General features: G+C 32.7%; 1 protein-coding gene across 1 annotated transcript in view; it reads left to right on the forward strand.

The window, feature by feature from the left end:
• LOC139501250 (uncharacterized) overlaps positions 1–22,691 on the forward strand; it is a 108,536-nt gene that overhangs the window by 66,745 nt on the left and 19,100 nt on the right. Inside the window, exons 55-73 of the mRNA XM_071290270.1 lie at positions 1,214–1,344; positions 1,635–1,785; positions 4,846–5,067; positions 6,807–6,900; positions 7,901–8,018; positions 8,563–8,711; positions 9,378–9,511; positions 10,413–10,682; positions 11,592–11,882; positions 12,559–12,707; positions 13,381–13,519; positions 14,630–14,733; positions 15,569–15,772; positions 16,248–16,422; positions 16,954–17,228; positions 18,848–19,003; positions 19,466–19,685; positions 21,251–21,393; positions 21,830–22,322. Of these exons, the coding sequence (XP_071146371.1) occupies positions 1,214–1,344; positions 1,635–1,785; positions 4,846–5,067; positions 6,807–6,900; positions 7,901–8,018; positions 8,563–8,711; positions 9,378–9,511; positions 10,413–10,682; positions 11,592–11,882; positions 12,559–12,707; positions 13,381–13,519; positions 14,630–14,733; positions 15,569–15,772; positions 16,248–16,422; positions 16,954–17,228; positions 18,848–19,003; positions 19,466–19,685; positions 21,251–21,393; positions 21,830–22,322 (3,618 nt within the window). The remainder of the gene's footprint in view (positions 1–1,213; positions 1,345–1,634; positions 1,786–4,845; positions 5,068–6,806; positions 6,901–7,900; positions 8,019–8,562; positions 8,712–9,377; positions 9,512–10,412; positions 10,683–11,591; positions 11,883–12,558; positions 12,708–13,380; positions 13,520–14,629; positions 14,734–15,568; positions 15,773–16,247; positions 16,423–16,953; positions 17,229–18,847; positions 19,004–19,465; positions 19,686–21,250; positions 21,394–21,829; positions 22,323–22,691) is intronic.

Consider the following 22,691-nt stretch of genomic DNA (forward strand, 5'->3'; position numbering starts at 1 on the left):
AAATAACTTTTCATTATTTTTATACCTTTATACAATTTTTTTTTTTAAATTTCAAAATTATTTTTTACATTTATACTTCCTTTAACTGTAATACTATATTTTATCATAGTCTAATTCCCTTATTAGATGAAAATATTATGGTTAAAGGCTACATGGTCAATAGTCTCAAAAATTTAAGAATTACATTATATTCTAGTGATTAATGATTGAGGTATTTTTTCTCAAAAAATAAAGCACATAAGACTGAGTTACACAAATTTATAAAAATCTTTAAAAGTGCAATGACTTAATATTTAATAAGATTTAAAATGACTTAGCAAAGTGAACATGCATTGATGTTTTGGTATCTTTGATATACATTATAAGAAAATGTACCATAAATACTGAAATTCAGCTCGAAAAAGTTCGTACGCGTTATGACCTGAGATTTGATTCTTCAATGCAGATTTTCATCGTCACAGGTTGACAAGTATGGGTTGACAATGTCCTAACCGATCCAAGTTTGTATAATATTTCAAATTTGACAAACTTGGATCAGTAAGGACATTTTTGATTTTTTTGTTTGAGGACTGCCCTCAATGCAGTAATAACATCTAAACTGTCACAACCTTTGGAAATTTAGAGTTGTGCCAGTTCACATCGAAAATAACTATTTTTATTTGGCATATATTTGTAATCTTTGCGCCGTGTTTGGAAATTTTAAAATTGTATCAGCGTCTGTGGTGTTCGCTTAAATTGTATAAATTTCAAGATTTAGAAAAAAGTTTCTCAGTTTGAATATTTTGACATGATTCATTTGACATCGTGCTGTTATTGAAGAAGGATATCTGTTATCTGAAATATGTAATACTTGTTCATTTTATAGTTATTTAATGGTGATGTTGTACCCTTTTTGACTTGTTATATATTATATTTTGTAGTGTACAGAATCATATTACATGATCCATCGCCCTGTAAGATTGATATAATATGCACATAGACCAAGGTGAGCGACACAGGCTCTTTAGAACCTCTAGTTCTTATCACAGGCTGATTACTTTCAGTTATTTTGTAATATGTTTTGCCTGTTTAAAACTTAAACAGTTTGTTGGAGCATCCTGATTGAATGGAGTAATACATGTATGCAATAACATGCTAAGTTCCTATTCTTTTTTATGTGAAAGAGGTGAATCAATCTTTCAATAACAGTATTTTGTATGCTTTTTCCTTTTAGGCAAACCTAACATAATCAGTATCTGGGCAGAAGACAAAGCGGGTATGATAGGTAGAACTACATTTGGTTCAATTATCATTGATACCAGTAAACCAGGAACTGGATATGTATCTTGTCCAGAATATATTGGTGTAAGTTTATGGAAATTGTCATATAACAGAATAACAAGAAAGAAACCTCAAATTTGTATTTTAAATTTAATCAAAACATGAATATTTCAAAGAATTGTGTAGTTCATAGACAAGAGATATCAACATTAAAAAACACAAATTCAAATATCTGAACTTAAGGTCAACTGAAGGTCTTTAAAAGTGTTTATATCATGTGTTGAGTTGTTGTCTATTTCACACATTCTCCATTTCCATCCTCAATTTTATAATTAGTAAATGTTCATGTGCAATTTTCTTTCAACAATTTGTAGATGGAGAGCCCAATATTGTGTTCCTGGTCAGGATTTCTAGATGAAGAAAGTCCAATACAGAAATTCATCATCACTCTTGGATCAGAACAAGGATCTTCAGATATTTTTGAAACAATTGTCACTGGGTTGTTATCTTCATACATTATAAAAGGTATGTAGATAGTTATTTTAGCATTTTGCAATATGATTTTTGGCCCCAATAATAAATTTAACTGTCTAAATTATAAACAGAAATTTTAGATGTCGTTGCTTCAATTTACTTACAACAGAGTTTTCATGCTTTCTTTTGCAGTTTTTATGCCCCCACCTACGATAGTAGAGGGGCATCATATTTTCTGGTCTGTGCCTCTTATGCCCCACCTACAATAGTAGAATGGCATTATGTTTTCTGGTCTGTGCCTCTGTCCCTCCGTTCGCTTCAGGTTAAAGTTTTTGGTCAAGGTAGTTTTTGAAGACGTTAAAGTCCAATCAACTTGAAACTAAGTACACATGTTCCCCATGATATGATCTTTTAATTTTAATGCCAAATTATAATTTTGACCCCAATTCTGTGGTCCACTGAACATAGAAAATGATACTGCAAAGTTCAGGTTAAAGTTTTTGGTCAAGGTAGTTTTTGATGAAGTTAAAGTTACATCAACTTGAAACTTAGTACACATGTTCTATGATCTTTCTAATTTTAATTCTTCTTCTTCTTCCAGGTAAGGAACCGAATTCAAATCTTGAATGTATGAGGTCCCGCGAAAACTAACCCAATGTCGGACAACACAGAAAGTTTTCTCTTGGCTATTTACAGGATAAAACGTTCTCTATATATATACAAATAAAACTATTTACAGGATGTTACTGTCTAAATTTTAACAGAGCATGCCTTCAGGGCAGCTCTGAATCCATCAACTGTGTCAGCTGATGTTGCGGATGTTGGCAGTTGGTTCCAGTCTCTAATGGTCCTTGGAAAAAATGATTGTCCGAAGGCGTCTGTTGTGGCCCTTTCTTGGAAGAAGCGGTTTTTACCTCTGGTCCGGCTATCGTTTGGCGTTAGATATTGGTGCCTATCTATGTCTATCAGATCATGTTGGATTTTGAATAGCATGCATAGCCTATTTTGTTTCCTGCGGTCTTCAAGGCTTTCCCATTTCAAAGATGTTACCATTTTTGTTACACAGCCAGGTGTGCGGTCTGTGTAGTTGTTGTTAACAAATCTAGCTGCTCTTTTCTATACCTGCTCGATTGCTTTTATTTTAGCCTGTTTCGTAGGATCCCATACTGTGCTAGCATACTCAACTGAAGGTCTTACTATTGTTGAATATGCTGCTGCTTTGACCGGTTTAGTGCAATCTTTTAGGTTACGTCGTATGAAGCCTAGTGTTTTGTTTCCTTTTCCCACTATGTTGTCGATGTGTCTGTCCCAGGTTAGATTATTGCTGATAGTTACTCCCAGGTATTTACTAGCTTCAACGGTGTCCAGTGTGTGTCCGTGTAATTTGTAATTAGTTGATATTACAGGACGGTTCTTGGGTTGTATTCTAATTACAATGCATTTTTTTGCATTGAAGCTCATTTGCCACTTATCTTTCCAATCCTCTAATGATGTGAGATCTTTTTGTAGTAGGTCACTTTCTGCTTGGTTACTGATAGTTCGATAGAGGAGGCTGTCGTCTGCAAAAAGTTTGGTCTCTGATGATGTTGCTGTTTCTGGCATGTCTTTATGTAGGCCAGGAACAGTAGGGGTCCAAGAACTGTTCCTTGAGGAACACCAGAGAGTACTGGTACTTGTTCAGAGACAGCTCCTTCTAGAATAACGCTTTGCATTCTGTTTTGTAGGAATGATCTTATCCACCTGTTTGCTTTAGGATTTACTCCGTAGTACTCAAGTTTATGTAGTAGGCGATGGTGTGGCACTTTATCAAATGCTTTAGCAAAATCTAGTAGTATGATATCTACCTGGCTGTTACCTTTTAATTTCGATGCAATATCATGAATGGTGATGATGAGTTGGGATTCGCAAGATTGTCGTTTGCGGAATCCATGCTGTGCATTTGTGAGGATTTTGTATTTGTCGAAATGGTCCATTACGCTGCTGTGTACAATGTGTTCTAGGACTTTGCATGTAATGGAGGTAAGTGATACAGGCCTGTAATTTGATGCCAAGTGTCTTTCATCCTTTTTGAAGAGTGGGACTACATTTGCATCTTTCCAATCTTGAGGGACTTCTCCGGTGTTGAGGGATGCTTGGTACAGTTCTGTAAGAAATTGGAGCAAGTTGGTCTGCTGCTGTCTTTAGTATACAGGATGGTATAGCATCTGGTCCAGTAGCCTTATGTGGTTTCAGGTTCTTCAATAATTTATGAACTCCTTTTACATTGATTTGTATGTCAGCCATGGTGGTATATGGACTTTTCCCTTTATTTGGGAAGTTGTTCAGGTTCTCTTTTGTAAATACGGACTGGAATTGGTCGTTAAGGATATTAGCTTTGCTTTTGTTGTCGCTTTGGAGGAATCCCATTTTGTTCTTCAATGGTGCTACTCCTGTCCATTCCTGACCTTTGCTTTTAATATAGGACCAGAATTTCTTGGAGTTGTCCTTGTAGTTGGAGCTGACTTCTTCCATGTATTTCTTATTGGCTTGTCGTATTTCCCATTGTACTTCTTGTCGTAGTCTCTTGTATCTGTCTTGGTCTCTTTTCTTTTTGGTTTTCCTAGCTTTCTTGTGCGCTTTTTGTTTTTGGTTGATTTTGCGTCTTATTGCTGTGTTCATCCATGGGTGGGTGTGTCTACCTTGAGTCATTTTTGTTGGTACTCGCTTCTCAATGGTTTTTTGAATTTCTGATTTGAAGCTTTGCCACATGGATTCTACAGTTCTGTTGCAGGTGTTTTTAAAGGATGTCTTGAATGTTTCGAGGTCTTCCTTTATCTTATATATATCTGCTTTTTTCCACAGGTATATCTTTCTTTTAACTGGTTTGGGTTTTAAAGGTTTACATGCTATATCAAGTAAGACGATGTCATGGTCGCTGTTTCCTATTGATGGTAATGGTTTACATCTTAGTTAGAATTATGGATGAGAGGTAAGTAATTCTAATTAAAGTTTTGATCCCAATTTCACGGTCCACTAAACATAGAAAATGATAGTACGAGTGGGGCATCCGTGTACTATGGACACATTCTTGTTTAAGTAGAGTTAAGACATTCCATTTTTACATATTTTCAGGAGTCAATAATGGATTAGACCATGGAAGATCATACTATGCTACAGTGACAGCAGTTAATTCAGTTGCCATGGAAACATATGCTTTCTCTGAATCCATCTCTATTGATACAACACCACCTAAACATGGGAAAGTGGTGGACCTGCATACAATCTACAGAATCAATGTTAATGACAACAGTGAAACTGTGGCAATGAATGCAAAAATCTGCACTACAGATGAAGGTGAGAAGTTACTATGTATTATTTTTTATTATTTCAAAGACCTGTCTAAAAAAAAAATTGGAAAAAAAGATGATAATCTGTATTTAGATAGTTGGAATGCAATTTGATTTGATTTAGCACTTGCACCTTTAAGGATGATCATGAAGAAATTTTTTGAAAACTCTCAAACAAAACATATTCAACTTATTACATATGCATTTGATATGAATGGTTAATATTTAATAATAAATATGAAAAATTTACATTTAAGCATTTGAGATTATTTCATCTGTGTGTTTTTATGCCCCACCTACGATAGTAGAGGGGCATTATGTTTTCTGGTCTGTGGCTCCGTTCGTTCGTCCGTCCGTCTGTGCATCCGTCCGTCTGTTCGTCCCACTTCAGGTTAAAGTTTTTGGTCAAGGTAGTTTTTGATGAAGCTGAAGTCCAATCAACTTGAAACTTAGTACACATGTTCCTTATGATATGATCTTTCTTATTTTAAAACAAAATTAGACTTTTGACCCCATTTTCATGGTCCACTGAACATAGAAATTAAAAGTGTGAGTTTCAGGTTAAAGTTTTTGGTCAAGGTAGTTTTTGATGAAGCTGAAGTCCAATCAACTTGAAACTTAGTACACATGTTTCTTATGATATGATATTTCATATTTTTAAACTAAACTAGAACACACCCGTGATATCACGGGTCCGTGACTGAATTATAGTATACAACTTTGCCCAAGCCTTATTTTAGTATTAGTATTGTCATCTGATAAAGTCATGTCGATTATAAGATAGACAGTTTTTCTCTGCTTTCAAGTCTTTCTTTTTGAACCTGTTGAACTGGAACTTATCAGTTATTGGTAATATTAATTATTTTGAAAACAAAAGGTCCTGGAATGGAGTATTTTTTAATCAACAGCATTGTCCTATATAAGTTATAAATAAAGTTGAATTCTTTGCTTTGCTGTTTTACGTCAGCCCACTAACAAATTGAAAACTGTACCTATACGCCTTATTTTTAGTCCAGATTTTTAGTATTCGTATTGTTATCTTAGAAAGTCTTACTGATTAAAATACTACAATAGGTAACAATTTGACAATTTTAGTAGTGTCAACCCTGTGGTTATTACCCGTGTATATAGCATATTAGTCCTGAATACAACGTTTGGTGGTGCGCCTGTCAGATACGGAACGTACAGATAAGGTACATTGTAATAGGTAACAGGTGAATATACTATTGGTATCGGTAGCGGACTCGACCCGGAACTTCTTAATTATTGGCAATATTAATTACGTGGAAAACAAAAGGGCCTGGAGTGGTGTAATTTTTAATCTACACCTTTGTACTATATTAGTTATATATAAAGTTGAATTCTGTGATTCGTCGTTTTTACGTGATGACGGCTGACAAATTGGACCTCGTAATTTTAGTATTATAGATTAGACTTTTGACCCCATTTTCGTGGTCCACTGAACATAGAAATTAAAAGTGTGAGTTTCAGGTTAAAGTTTTAGGTCAAGGTAGTTTTTGATGAAGTTAAAGTCCAATCAACTTGAAACTTAGTACACATGTTCCTCATTAGTTGATCTTTTTACTTTTAAGGCCAAATTAGATTTTTTACCCAATTTCACGGTCCATTGAACATGGAAAATGATAATGCGAGTGGGGCATCCGTGTACTTTGGACACATCCTTGTTTTTCCTATTGAATATTTAACAGCCTCCTTCAGTGCAATGTTTTTATTTTTTACTTGTAGATTGTGATGCATTAGATGCTGTGTGTTCAGAATCTTTCACTTCTGTATCAGTGACATGGCAGCTGTTTACTGATGAGGAATCAGGAATTGTGGGGTTTGTATTTTATTTGGAATACATGAAGTAGTAGGGAAAATATGAGATTGCATCTGAAAGGAAGTTTATAATAACTCTAAGCTGAAAATATTTTGTGCACTTTTTTATTTTTATACGACCGTAAAAGATCGAAAAAAAAATTGCGTCAAATAATGCTATCATGTCGTCATCGGTTCTGAAGACACATTTGGTTTCCGGACAATAACTTTAGTTTTAGTTAACTGATCTCTATAAATTTTTACCAGAAGGTTTAATATCATTAAAGTAAGGTTGGGAATGATTTTGAGGGTTATCCTCTCAATAGTTTTGGAATTGGGGGCCAAAAAGGGGGCCCAAAATAAGCATTTTTGTAGTTTTCAAACAATAACTTGTATTAAAGTGTATGAATTTTTCTGAAATAAGGCTGAAAGTTACAACACCATGAAGGGATGATTAGTATTGACCTTGGTGGGTTATGGCTCAAAATGTTATAGAATTAGGGGGTCAATTAAGACAATTTAAAAGAAGTGTAAGCGAGATAATTCAAAAACATTTAACATACAATGTTGGGTATGTTCGGATTTACCTCCCTTACACAACTTGTAAATTATGTATAATGAAATGTCAGGTTTTGGACTTATTGCTAAAAAAAGGGGGTGGTAGTAGTTTTCAATTAATTTTTTCCAAATTTTTTAAATTACAAATTTTTGAGAAGTTTGAAGAAATAATCTTTAATTGCACAATATTGCACAATAGATTTGTAAGATCTTGCCATTTGTTTTGTGTCAGAAACTCATATTATGTCAAAAATTTGATCACAATCCAAATTCAGAGCTGTATCAAGCTTGAATGTTGTGTCCATACTTGCCCCAATTGTGCAGGGTTCACCCTCTGCTGTCATATAAAGGTGCACCCTGTGGAGCACCTGGTTTTAATTTGTCGCTCTTAAAGACCTACAAAACAACAACCTTCCCAGTTAACTTTTGTGCTTTATCCTTTAATTTATGTTTTACATTAACAGGTACCAGATAGCAGTCGGTTCAACACCAGGTGGAGGTCAGATCAAAGCTTTCTTTGATGTTCCACAAGATGCTAGATATTACACAGTGTCTGGTCTTAGTCTGAAGGGATATAGAAAGGTGAACACTAAAATAAGTGATTTGTTGATAGCTGGTCTACCTATGTAGGTCACTCTGTCCTTCAACATTGGTTTTATTGTTCATTTACAAGAATGACAGGAGCTTGCTCCCAAATGAAACTAATATAAAGCACTATCAATAGCATAATGGAAAAGCAATTAACTATGATACAATGTTTTTACTCCAGAAATGAGAAATTTACTGAATGAATAAGGTGAAATATATTAGGTCACTGAAACATCCATGACTGAATGGGACATGCCTTGAGTTGAATGCGACAGTAACTATATAAAGTGCCAACAGTATAATTGGTACTTCTCATACAAACCAAATGAAAAAGTACACTTTTCAGAAAAAAAAGATCATTTAGAATATTATTACTCATGTAGATATTTTCATTAAACATTTATATTCCAGAGTACAAATTCTCTTTGAATGAAAGTAGCTCTGGGTAAACATACAAATTGAACAGACAAATTACAGAAAATTTATATTAAATTATGAAAACATTTAAACGTTTTTCCGGTATTTATTTGTATTGTAGGTTCATGTCTCTATCAGAGGAACAAACGGAGCTGGATTATCCAGTGTAGCCACGTCCAATGGAGTATATCTCTCATACCTAAGTCAGGGTCTACAACCACTATCACATATTGGCATCAATGATGTACTAGACAACTCTGATCATGATGTGTAAGAATTTTATGAAGTTCATGAATAGTGATGAAGCAAAGGTGGAAGCTCTGACACTCACAAAGTCGACCTAAGACTGTTTCAGATGCTCTTTTTAGGCCTTTTTGGATTATGCTCTCAAATGTTTTGAATTATTTGGGATATACCGGTAGAATAGAACAGTAATCTCCAAAATACAGCACATACCACATCAACCATCAAAGCTGTACACCTCTAAAAATAATATAAATAATCACACTTAAAACACTAAGTAAATGATCATTTTGTTGTCCTGTTTGTAGTATTATCCAAAGATTTATTTTCGAATTTATTCGACCAAAATTTTTAAAAGAGCGATTGCTTTTAGATGTCTGATTGCCTCTGCTTAATATTCTAACGAACTCATGTTTGATATTTCAATTTATTTGTTAATGTCAGAAGCTACATTATTTTTTATTGAAGCCTGTTAACTTGATATAATTTGCTTTATTTTTATTGCCTTTTGCTTATTTGCCAACATGGACACACAAAAATTAAAGGGAAGAAGTTTATTTTTTTATACAAAAATAGATGCTGTTAAATATAGTAACAGTTGTAAGAGGCATATTATTTTCTTGCCTTTTGATTCAAACTTTCTTGATACTTTTTTGTGAAAATTCAATTGTATTATTTATTTATTTTTGACAGAGATTTTCAGGAGAGTTATGACACACTTGAAGCCTCATGGGTTTTGTCTGGTGACCCATGTCCATCAGTTAGAAATGAATGGCAGATAAAAAGGCTAGATGGGAGAGTTATCTCTGAATGGCTAGACATGGGTGGTAAATAAGTATTTGTATTACTATAATTCAAAAATTGCATTCTTGTTATGGGTTTTAAAAGTAAAAGATCAAAACAATAAATAACACCAGTTTATTTCTAAATCATTTTATACTGAACAGATATATCATGTTATGGAGGGGTATTTGAGAAAAATATCAGTCAAGGGACTATGAAATTTCTCAAGCCGCTATAAAATGCTTTAGAAATATACTGGTGTCATTTATTGATAGTAAGCTGTAATTCATAAACATGTTTATGCACAAATTTGAGGATAAGTGGATATTATCGTAGAACCACAGGAATTATACATGAACTAATACGTGTTAATTGGCTTTCTCTAAATGTAACGTCATATCCGAAATTTTTGGCGGGAAGATGCTCGAGAGAGGGGAAAAAGGAATATCCAAAATGGCAAATATCATGGTATTTGAGGCATATTCACCCGCAGTGGTGAAAAACAGGCAAATTTGTTTGAAATGAGGAAAAAATGTTAGAATATGTGAAAAATACACTGGCTACCAACCCATCAAATTCTGGCATTCTTATATGAGGTGTAATTATTATCAAAATAGCATCCAGTGGCATGAAGATTATGGCAAACGTATCATGAGATGCAATTATCAATTTATTCAAATATATTTAAAATGAACCTTCAAATTACAGCAAAAGGTGAGCATGAAAGGCTTCTAAAATTTGAACACATTAAACATGGATAAATTTAGTTATTTAAAAAAAAAAAAGTAAGGATTTATAATTATTGTATAAATTGTCTCACATAGGTGATAGGCCTTTCAGTAAAGAATCAACAAAAAAAAGGAGATGTATATTTATATAAAGGGAAGAAATAAGAGTGAATTTTAAGAATTAAACAGTAATTTTATGATTGCTTAATTTTTTCAGTTGCAGAAAATGCAATGTTAGATGGACTTAATCTTAGAGGTGGTGAATTATATTATTCTTTGTTACGAGTGACAAATGCATTGAACTATACTTACATCATAAGATCCAATGGAGTTACTATTGAAGAAGATCCACTAATTCCTGGCAGAGTGTTTGATGGATATATTCCTGGGTTTGATTTGAATGTTCAACCCTCACGACGTAAAATATCAGCTAACTGGGATGGTTTTGGTTTACCAGCTTCTGCTTATTTTCAGGCTGATGTTGAGGGTATGTTGATTTTAGTATCATAAACTTTTGTCAGGGAAAGAGAAAGAAGAGTTTATTTGGAGACAATATGAATAATTCCAAATACAAAACAAATGAAGTAAACGTTCATCCATTAATTAAAGGAACATTAAAAATAGCTATATGTATAAATACAAAGTAACTATCATGATGAAAAGAATTTGTTCATATGATATAGTTTTTCCTGCTATGTCAAATGGTATTTGTTTTAAGTCCATCCTGGTCTAATCATTCCATTCCAATACATAGGTTATGTGTATAGTTATAATATAGATAAGTGTTATGACAGGTACTTTTAACCAAAGATAATATGAAACATTAAAATGAGAATTATAATTTCATTCGTTTAAACGGGCATTGCATTAGAATGAAATTAATTTCTCCTGGGTGTTTCATCATATGTAGCATAGAGGGCGTAATGTTTTCCCGCTTCAAAATTATTTTCGTGGTATTTTATTGCCTATGTTATCATTCAGCATGACATCGTCAATCTGAGCAGTCGAATTTTCTTGGTAAATTTTAATTCTGGTTGAAATTTATTAAGCTTTTTATGTTTGATACTCAGTGATGTTTGAATTATATATTATATGTGTAGATATATATGTATGAATTGTGTTTATTTCTTATTAAATATAGAGCATCGGCGTTGTCGTGCGACTATCCACTTTACAAAGTCTTTGGTATTTATTATAGCCTTTTATGGCTTGTTTATTCAGAGTGTATATGTATACGTGGATATTTGGTACAAGTATTGGTTATACTTGGATATTTGTTTGGTTATACTTGGATATTTGGTGCAAGTATTGGTTTTATGTCTACATTGATGGGTGGTTTATACCAGGAGAACAAGAATTCTGTGAAGCTCATGAATTTCCTATCTTTTCATTATAGGCAATCCAGGATATCAAGCAAATGATTCCAAAACAGCAGACCAACCAAATGCTCAGGAAGTAATGTATTATGAAGTAGCTGTTGGAACAGATAGAAGGTTTCCTATAACCAGAGATAATATTGTACCATTTACAAATGTTGGTTCGAACAAATCTGTCACATTTTATGATCTTAACCTAGCATCAGGAAAGGCAATGTATTATTTCACTGTGAAAGCCTACAGCATATCATATTCTATTGCAACAGTTACGTCTAATGGTTTCCATGTTGGATATGATGGTGGTGTTCAAGGTAGGTTTCTTTCATTTGAAAGTGCATTTTGAGAATGACAGAATTAACTATAGGGATAGAAATTAATGCTATTATAACATTCTAAACTTCTTTAATTACTGTAATAAAAAAAAAACTTCTGTATTTACTGTAATAAAAATACAAATTCTTAAGTGACTGTAAAAATTTGTAGTTACTGTAAGAGATAAAAAAAAAAGAAAAAGAGCAGGTTTCAAAAATTAGATTTTGTTTGGGTCAAATTGCTTCCACTTTTTCGATCATTATAACATTAGCAGTGGAAAGTAATTACATTGGTTGAATATTTTGAAGTCAGTTATGATGTAAAATTGTTTCAATAGGAAGCTCATATTTTGTGACAATTTAAGCTTTATCTAAAAAGAAAAGAAAAACAGTGTCATTTTCAAATTATGTTGTCAAAGAAGTCATGATTGAAATTAACTACAGCTTGTTATAAGGTTTGGTAGTCTTGTCCATTGTTGAAGGCTGTTTTGTAAATTATATATATCTGTGACAGTTTTTGTCCTTGAGTTTTTTTTATATATCAGAAGATATGTAGAAATTCATGTTTATATGATCAAAAGTGTAAGAAATAATTTATCTTTCTTATGAAATTGACAATTGAGTGAGATGTGTGAATAGAATAAGTTTGACAAGTTGTATTTTTCTGTTGTCATAGGTGGATCCATCATTATGGGAGACTTTATTAACAATGATACCTATATAGATATACAGTTTGAAGGTTTTACATCTAAGCTGGAAATAATGATGTATTATGTAGGACTATCCAACAACACAGGAGCAGTAGGAACAGACTGTAAACAATATGTAAGAAATGTTATTGTAAATTCAAGTTTGTAAAAGGATATTACATGTTATTAACAAGCTTTACTGCTTTTTGGAATTATTTATGTCCTAGACATGATTTTTTTTCAATCCAAATGTGTATTCACCTCAAATTTTAAAATACAAAGCAAATAGTCAAAATTTGTGATTTCTTCTATTGTATTTATTCCTTAAGAAATTAAACCTTTTAGAGATTTTTAACAGTGTTTGGAGCAAACAAATTTAGTATAATTTTGATTTTTTTTGTATATGTAGTTTGGTGTTAATTCCTCTATTAGATCTTTTCTAGTTCAAGAACAGATGTATTTGCTGATTTTTAGTGCAAAAAACTATAATCATAATAAAATAAAATCCTGATTTTTATGCCCTACCTAGGGGCATTAGGTTTTTTGGTCTGAGCGTCCATCCTTTGTCCGTCTGTCCTGTTTCAGGTTTAAGTTTTTGGTCAAGGTAGTTTTTCATTAAGTGGAAGTCCAACCAACTTGAAACTTAGAACAGATGTTTCCTATGATATGTTCTTTCTAATTTTAATGCCAAATTAGAGTTTTTACCCCAATTTCAGGATTCACTAAACATAGAAAATGATAGTGCAAGTGGGGCATCCGTGTACTATGGACACATTCTTGTTTATATTGTTTTTGGTCATGTGTTTCAGATTGATGGACAAAAAAGTGATACCAATGAGAAAAATAGATTTAATGTTGCACCACTGCTTAACATAAATAAGAATACATTCTACAGTGTGACATCATTACACTTACAACCTGGAGGAACATACTATGCTTGGGTTATAGGTAGGTAGATGTAAGAAGATGTGGTATGAGACAACTCTCAATCCAAGTTGCAATTTGTAAAAGTAAACTATTATAGGTCTAAGTACAGCTTCAACAGGGAGCCATGGCTCACACAGAACAGCAAGCTATAAAGGACCCCAAAAATGACCAGTGTAAAACCATTTTAACAGGAAAACCAACGGTTTATTCTATATAAAAAAAACGAGAAACACAAAAAATGACAAATACTTAACAACAGGTTCCTAACTAAGGACCAGTGTAAACAAATGCAGCAGGGTTTAAATGTTTTAACATGTGCCTCCCTTCGAGGATTTTTCACTGAAAGAATAATTTAACCTGTTTAGACATCAACCAGATACATATTTATCCACTGGATAACTTTGATCCGCCGGTTAACTCTGAACCGCCGGTTAAATCTCAACCGCCGGTTAACACAACCGCCGGTTAAATCTCAACAGCCGGTTAACTCAACCGCCGGTTACCATATCTATATAAATAGGGTGCAAACATTAATCCACCATTCTGCCTTCTGCCTCTGATGAAGGTCCTTTTGGACCGAAACCGGTCAGGCTATGAAACATCACCAGGCGCTGTTAATTATGTGTATTGGTATATATACTATATTTTTATGTGCCTCCCTTCACTCTAACCTGAAATTATAGTTTAACACAACATAGAAATATCTATATAAAAGGAGTTGTGAGAATATGTCCCTAAGACAGCACTCTAACAATGCAAATTAGAAGAAGTAACCAGAGTATACTATTGCTACAGCCCTTTTTAAATTATTTCAAGTTGTTAATTCTGGATGTTCTTCAACTTAATGATTGTTTATTTAAACTGAACAAACCATGACTAGAACTTAAATATATGGCAGCTATTGGAAATCTACTGTATGAGAAATTATTTTAAATTAAGTGTCGATGAAACAACTATCCAACAAAACCAAATTACATTGATTTATACATTTAAAGGTCATGTTGCAACCTTTTGTATTCAGAAATCTAGTTTAAAGCATTTTACAAAAAGGCAAAGTCAAAAATTATTCAAATCTTATTTCTAAATGCAGACTATGGCCAATAATAGAATTCATTGATATATACATTACAGCTACAGATGAATCCGGAGACTGTGGAATGATTCACCACAAATTCACAGTTGATACAACACCTCCATTGTATGGTACTATGACTGCTGGACCATTTTATAACATGGTATTATATATTTTATTTTTTCTTATAATAAATAAATTTGATATGACAGCAACAATAAGGAGCAAAACAATTTTATAAATCAGCTGATGGTCATAATAGTATAAATTATATGTATAGTCATCAAACATGGTATTCTCAACATTATCAGGTCAATAACTTTTTTATGCCCCCACCTACGATAGTAGAGGGGCATTATATTTTCTGGTCTGTGCGTCTGTTCGTCCGTCTGTTCATTCATCCGTCTGTCCCGCTTCAGGTTAAAGTTTTAGGTCAAGGTAGTTTTTGATGAAGCTGAAGTCCAATCAACTTGAAACTTAGTACACATGTTCCCTATGGTATGATCTTTCTAATTTTAATGCCCAACTAGAGTTTTTACCCAATTTCACGGTCCATTGAACATGGGAAATGATAGTGCAATTTTTGTATGTAGCTAATTCAAAAACTGTTTCAAATTTTGGTTGAAATGAATTTTGATTTTTCGCTATAGTTTTACAGCCAACTCCACTTAATTGCTTACCACTTAAAAGCATAATTTGGTTAATTGCATACTTTTCTCCTGCTCAAAACCATTTCCCATTCATCTAAATAAATGCTAAATTGTCCAGTTATATGCATAGCCTTACAAATTAGACAATTTCAAATTGAGTTAAAATTACAATCATCATATAAGAATTCCAGTTAGGAAAACTGTGATGAAATATTGCTTTAAATACTAGAGAGGGTTCATCTGACTTATGGTGCACTTTTTTTGTCTCAAAAGTCTTTATGTTGCTGCTGATATTGTAAATATATTATCTAAAAAAAAAAAATTTAAATCTGTATTTTTTATTATTAGGATTTAGCATACACTTCTGACAATTCAACTATAAGAGTCCAGTGGACAAATTACAGTGATCCTGAGTCTGGTATAGCAATTTACGAAGTTTCACTATGGAAGAACACCTCATGTTTTATCAGTGCTGAAGAGATATTAGAAGTTAATTGGATAGAGCTGACCAGCAACTACACAGAATACAGCTTTGTTAACTTGAATATTACAGTATGTAGCAGTATATATATATTCTCACTAAAGAAAACCACTTTTCTGTCTGTCTGACCAATTGAATGACACATTAATTTGATTCTAATCTGGCACTAACTTATCCATATTCTGAATACATCAACAAAGTAAATAAAATTGAGAAAAGAAATTGCTGTGAAGTAACTGTATAGTGGTGGCCAGTTTTTATGGATGGAGGTAGTTTGAGAGAACCATTGTCATTAATGAAAACTGACAATCATAGGCAATCATGATTGAAATAAAAGGCACATGTGACCACAATGTAAACAGGCTAATAATCTCTGTAGATAAACTAATCAATCAGCTACCAAGGCCCCTATGAAATATTGCAGTTAACTATCCAAAAAGGCCAAATAGCAGAAATTATTCTTTTACCAACCAATTTGATGCATATTTCTTTTCCTATTCCAACCTCACATGTGATTGTGCAGTCATTTGACATATTTTTTTGCAGATGAACATTCCATATACAATTCAAATAAAAGTCACAAATGAAGCAGGCCTTTCAATAATTGGGAAATCATCACCAGTTTTGTATGACCCTTCCAAACCTCTATCAGGTACTATAGTTGATGGTCCAAATTTTGAAGCAGGACAAGTTTGGTTTAGTTCAACAGAGACAATATCAGGTATGTTTTGTGTTTTTAGTAATGTAATTATTAAGGTAGATTAAGTTAAAGATTAAATTTTGTAATACTTTGCAAAAATGTTCGTTATATAATGTGCTATAGTGAAAATATAATAAAAATATGGATCAATGAGTTTTTTTCCAGCAACAGGTTGTGTAAAATTATTCAAATTTTTAATGATAATACCAGGAAAACTAACTAGGTTTCAAAAGAACTGACACTTAACGTAGAATTTTAAAATTAGTTATGAGATGATAGCTCTTATAATGCGCTTTCATATGATAAATTATATATTTGGGTCTTGAAACTTGATTATTTGTTACAAAACCAAAAAAAAATCACTATACATTCTTAATATTCTTAATAAGATTTCCAGAGTTATCTCCCATTTGAATTATAATTTAGTAGAAAACTACGGTATTTCAAATTAATTTATCTGCTTCCTTTATACCTTTTGTACCAACTTTTACAGTGTATGCAACAGATGTGAAAATGCTCATTTTCTGACTTAATTTCTCCTTTTTATTTAAGGTTCATTTTTGCACTTTGCTAATCCAGTTGGTTCAGCATGTCCAACAAGGTTGATTTCAATGAGCAAGGACCCTCACTGGCAAAAACTGCAAATTTTTGAACTTAAAGATCTAAGTGGCAAGAAATTGTCTCTTCAGTATCAACCAGCAAACATCAATACGGATATTTATGATGATACAATGTCAGTAAAGCTTGCCAGAGATCAGAAAAAACAACAGATGCTGACTGGAGCATATTTCAGACCTGCTAGTTTCAAAAATGGAGGCACATATCATGTAAGCTCATATATATTTCAAGGATTAACAGTGTATTTTATTAAGGCTGTTTACTGTGGATTCATTAATTTTCGTGGGTACCAATTTTCATGGATAATGGAATAATTGCATGTTTGTGGATTTTTAATTTTGTTGTTTTGCCAAAGTCTTCATTCAAGCCTTTAGAAAATTTGTCATTTGTTGAACATTTGATTTTGTGGTTCACCTATCTATACCCACAAAATCCACTAATATTGGTATCCAATGAATAATAATGAACCCCCATTAACCATACATGTCAAGTGACATGATATTCGCGTGTAATACACGCTTTTTCAACGGTTTACACGCAAGGATTTTGTCACATGGCGTGTACACGCTTTTCACCACATTACACGCAATTACACGCTTTTTCGTTCTTTTCATCTTTTGGTCGTTAGTGATATCGCTATTCTCGGGTTTTTTCCTTATTCGGCGATAAATACCGAAAAAATCGAAGTAATTGTTTGGCTGCCGTATTGTTTATTTTTCTGTATGGACAAACAGTAAAAGGTAAGTAGTTTGTGATTAGTTTTAACGATTTTGTGACTTTCTTTCAAATTCACTTAATAGGGGAAATGTGCACAGAACAAGGTCACTTTCAGGGCCTGCACCGTCGTCTAAAGTGCCAAAACGATGTGTACAGCAAGATTCAAGATTTATAAATTATATTTTGGAGTTCGAGTTTAAATGATCGAGTGACAAGTAACGCATAATTTGTGCATTCTATGTTGCAATGATAAAAAAAAATACATGTGAGAGGAGAAATACAATGTAGCTATTTGAATAAGCATTTAACATGTTTATCTAATGGAAATCAAATTTATAAAACATTTTTCTTTTTCAATTTCAGTTTCAAATCTAGTCAACACGGCAACAGATTTTTACAGGCCATGGAGATAAAAATATCACAGAACTGTTGGATCAGCTTTCTTCTGATGAACTACCCAGTTTTAACCAGGCAATAGCAATGGGAGCAATGGCAGAGATGATATTTTACATTGCCAAAAAAAAAAAAACATAATTTATGACATTCTTTCAAATCTTGATGAAGCTAATTCAGTCAAATATCAATTCCTACTGTGGGAGAGCCTTTTCAATTATAAAGAAATTGACACTGAATTCTGATCAGAACTTGCCTATGTTACATTTGTATTGTGTGCTGTTATCAAATAAATGTAACTAAACTTGAAACTAACAGTTGTTTTGAATATGTGCCTAGTGGTGGTGCTTTAAAAGCAACATAACAGACCACTGTTTAATACAATAAAAGTTCACAGTAGAATATATATTGTTTTTTTATATTCACAAATTTGTATGAAATTATGAACATTACCACATTCATATTAACAAGTCCGCATCTATGTCACGCGTTTTCACACGCTTTTTGACATGTCACTCTTCACTAGAGACCAAATGACACAAAAATCTACAACTATAGCTAACTTGTATTTTTTTGTTATGTCAGATATTTTAGTGGCAAGAAATTATAAAACTATACAAGTCTCAAATGATATACTGTGTAATGTGCCCTATTTGTGGAATTATTTTATTTTGATTTTTGCAATTTGTTTTAAAACTAATGTATTTTTAACTTTCAGATTTCAGTGAAACCAGCAAAAGGACATGGAATTGCTGTGACAGAGATTTTGTTTTGGGACGGACCAGATACTGTTATAACTACTTATGAATATAAAGAAGACATTGACTGGGCATCAAATGTGTGCCAGTGCTGTTTAATAGAACCAGTACCAGAGGTAAAGGGAGGAATGGGAAAATATATTTGATATCTTACATTCTTTATAACAATTTTGTTTAATTTCATCAAGATTTACAACTCTTCATAATGCCAATGGATATATTTTAGAAAAAAAACTATGTATTCAACCATAACTTTAATTTGAATATAAAATTTACAAAGTCAATTGTAAAAACAATATTCTAACTATTATAAACATTAAAGTTTGTAATTGCAATTATTCAGTTTTCTGTACTGATTTTGCTTGTAAAACATCATCCATATCAAAATAATAGTAACAAAAATTTGGAAAAGATTTCTTTATAGCTATTTGTACTGTATTGTACTAACACCTTTAAGCCTTTAAAATGTGTAATATTCTGTCATAATCAAAACTAGAAATAAAAGTTCCAAGAAAGTTATTTTATTTAACATTTGAAAGAAAAAACAGTTCAAAGGAACACATGTGTTAATTTTCCAGGCTTGTGACTACTGCAATTGTTCCAGATATTTATCTGATAAATATGGAAACAGCACACTACCTACAGTACCCAGTAAAACAGAAGCTACAACAGATCAGACAACAACAACTCCACACCCATATGACATAGTCAATAATCCTGCTGACAGTAATGTTTCAAAACCTGTAGATACAAGTACACCCATGGCTCAAAAGTCATGTGGCATTCAGATACTTTATGGTGAATTATATTTTACTACATTAAAGAAATGCATCAGAAAACAAATTCTGAACAGATATGTGGAGGTATACAATAAGTTACTGTATGGCCTTCAATGATGAGCAAAACTTATAACTTAACCCTTTCCTCCATAATGATGCTTTTTGACGCCACCCCTTTTACTCCATAATGACGCCTTTTGACGCCTGTGTAGAGCCTCAGTTGAAACATCTTACCTGGGAAAAATCTTTATCAGACCTAATAAAATTTGTATCTAATATAAAAAGGATATTCAAGAGAATATCTGACTGGAATTTCATTGATGAAATATTCCTTTTTGCAATGCATTGATACTTTAAACCTGATGATTTTTTTTAATTGAAAAAATCCTATGCGAATCAGGTATGTGTAAAAAAAAATGTCAATGGAGGAAAGGGTTAAACCTGACATCATAATGTGAAACAACATGATTGCTCACAAAACAATAAACGAAAAACAATTATGTTCAGCAGCAACCAACAACTACTGAAGTAATGTCCTGGGCCCGGTTGTTCAAAAGCTAACAATGTCGTTAAAGGGTCATTAGCCAGTTGTTAAAGGAGTAGGTCCGGTAAGACCCCTTTTTGGCCCAAAAATATAACAGTTTTACAAAATTGTTAAAATGTAAACTTTTAGTTATTTATTGGACAGTTGAATGCTTCTGCTTCATAAATATGGGCTGTTTTTGACAATACCATGCACATATATCGGGTTGTAGCACCATTAAGTCATGCTAAATTACTGAAATCTTCCAAATTCCATCATTTTAGTTAAATTTTAGACGGTTTCCTTGTAAAACGAAAGTGGCCGCATTCGTGTTCATCCTTAATATTGAAATGTAAGTTGTATTTTATGATAATACATAACATATATAAAGGTTGTGGATGAACACGGATGCGGCCACTTTCATTTTTGACAAAAACCATCTCAAAAGTGACGTTTTTTGGCATATTTGACAGATTTTTCATATTTGAGCTTGAATCGGATCGTTTTTAATGACTAAATCAGTTAAAATCTTTCACTTATACTAATTAAATCAAGTGATATAGACACTTAAGTCTTTTAAAAGTGGGCAAAATCTTTCATCAGATGAAACTGAAATTTGAGGCCAAAATGAGTCCTTACCGGACCTACTCCTTTAACATAATCATTAAGTGTTGTTCAAAATTTTTAACGCTTAACGCAGTCGTTAAATCTGTGTTAAACTTAATCACTTCACATACCTCGATTAAAACCCTAACGTAGCGTTAAAGATGGCCGCCGTTGATTGCATATGAAATGTACAATCTTATAACCATGATTCTTACGTCTATGAATTATTTACTATTCCAAAAAAAAAAGGGGCCTCAAGAAAATAATTCTTCAAAATGGATTTTTAGAAGGAAACTTTTGTCATTGAAGATGGAATAATGTGAAATTGCTTTAACAAGATGAACCAATGAAAATATATACAAATCATATGTGTACTGGTCAGTGGTGTTGAACCTTTTTTTAAACAAATTTATTCCTATATCTAATTATGTATTTTTTTTCTTTCTATTTTCTAGATCAAAATTCCAAAATTGTGACTTGGTGTCGGTTCTCTAATGATATTTTCCCAGTTATGAAGACAGCTGTTGATTACAACATAACTGGAGAATTTCTCAATATCAGACTAATATTTAAACCAGAGATGGATAGTGCAGTTGATGTAAGATAGATTTTACCATGTTCAAAATAGCAGTACTAGATTTTGGAGTGTTCCTTTATTAGCAGAAAAAATAACAAAAGCAAAATTCAAAGATAATAAGTGTTTAAATAATAACTGCAGGCTGTTCAATTTCATTTTTTTGTAAATATGCTGTTTTTTGATGATTTTTCATTTAAATAAAAGATGTTGGTATATTTTTTAGTCAACCCAACAACTCAGAAATCTTGAAATACACTGAAAACAGGAAATTTTGCAGATTAACATTAGTGTCTTGAGATCTATTACAAACATTTTAACTGGGTTGATAATTAAAAGAGCCATGGGACAAACACGAAGTGAGGCCCTCTTTTTAATGTTGTATTGGGTGTAATTGTCACCCTTTTTCATTGTTATAAGAATAGCAAAAGTTATATTTGTCACGACTTATTTATTTCAGATTTCTTTATGTCTTGTGGTATTCATTAATGATGAGGAAATAACTGAGCTCTGTGGAATCCCTGGTATGAGTGAAACAACAAAACTAGTGCTGCATGTTTTCAATCGTAACAATTTTGTACCAGAGATTACAGATATATTCAATGTATTCTCTACGAGGGCAATTTTCAAAAATCTGATACTCCCACCACCAACTGGTGCACTTTGTCGCTATGGTGACCCATTCAGAGGTGGAAGTAACCCAATAATAAAGTATGAAGTTGGTATTGGGAGCGACAAGTTGTTAACAGATATTGAACCCTTTAGAAAAGTTGTAGAACCATGTATCCCTTGCTTTGAGGAATGTTCTAAATACAACTGTGACCAGAATTGCAACTTGGATAGAGTTATGGACTACAGTTTCACTTTGACAAACTTAGATATTGCACCATATATCATGGATTTGAATGAAACTGGACATTCATATAATAAAACAATAATATACTATCTTACAGGTAAGAATTACCAAATATAAAGTCTGTGTAAGAATACAAATGGATTTCCATACTCTGTTGAGTTGCATTTTTGTCTTAAAATTTATAAAAATTCTTATATTGGATAAAAGAGATGTTTCAACCATATATCCTCATTCAAATGTTTAAATTGTGTAAAAAACGAGGGGGGGGGGGGGGGGGGGGGATTGGGGGTCCTGGTCCCCAGGATCTGCCATTGAAAAGAAAAATATACTATGCTCAAATAAGCTTGTCATTGTTGAAACTTGGATGTTAACAGATGTCACATTTGTAAATAAGGTTAAAAAGTGTAAAACTGTTCAAGTCTACTGTAAGGCGAATTAAAAATGGCTTGTTTGGTGGGTTTTTTCC

The sequence above is a fragment of the Mytilus edulis genome, chromosome 13, assembly GCF_963676685.1.
Source record: "Mytilus edulis chromosome 13, xbMytEdul2.2, whole genome shotgun sequence".
NCBI lineage: Eukaryota > Metazoa > Mollusca > Bivalvia > Mytilida > Mytilidae > Mytilus > Mytilus edulis.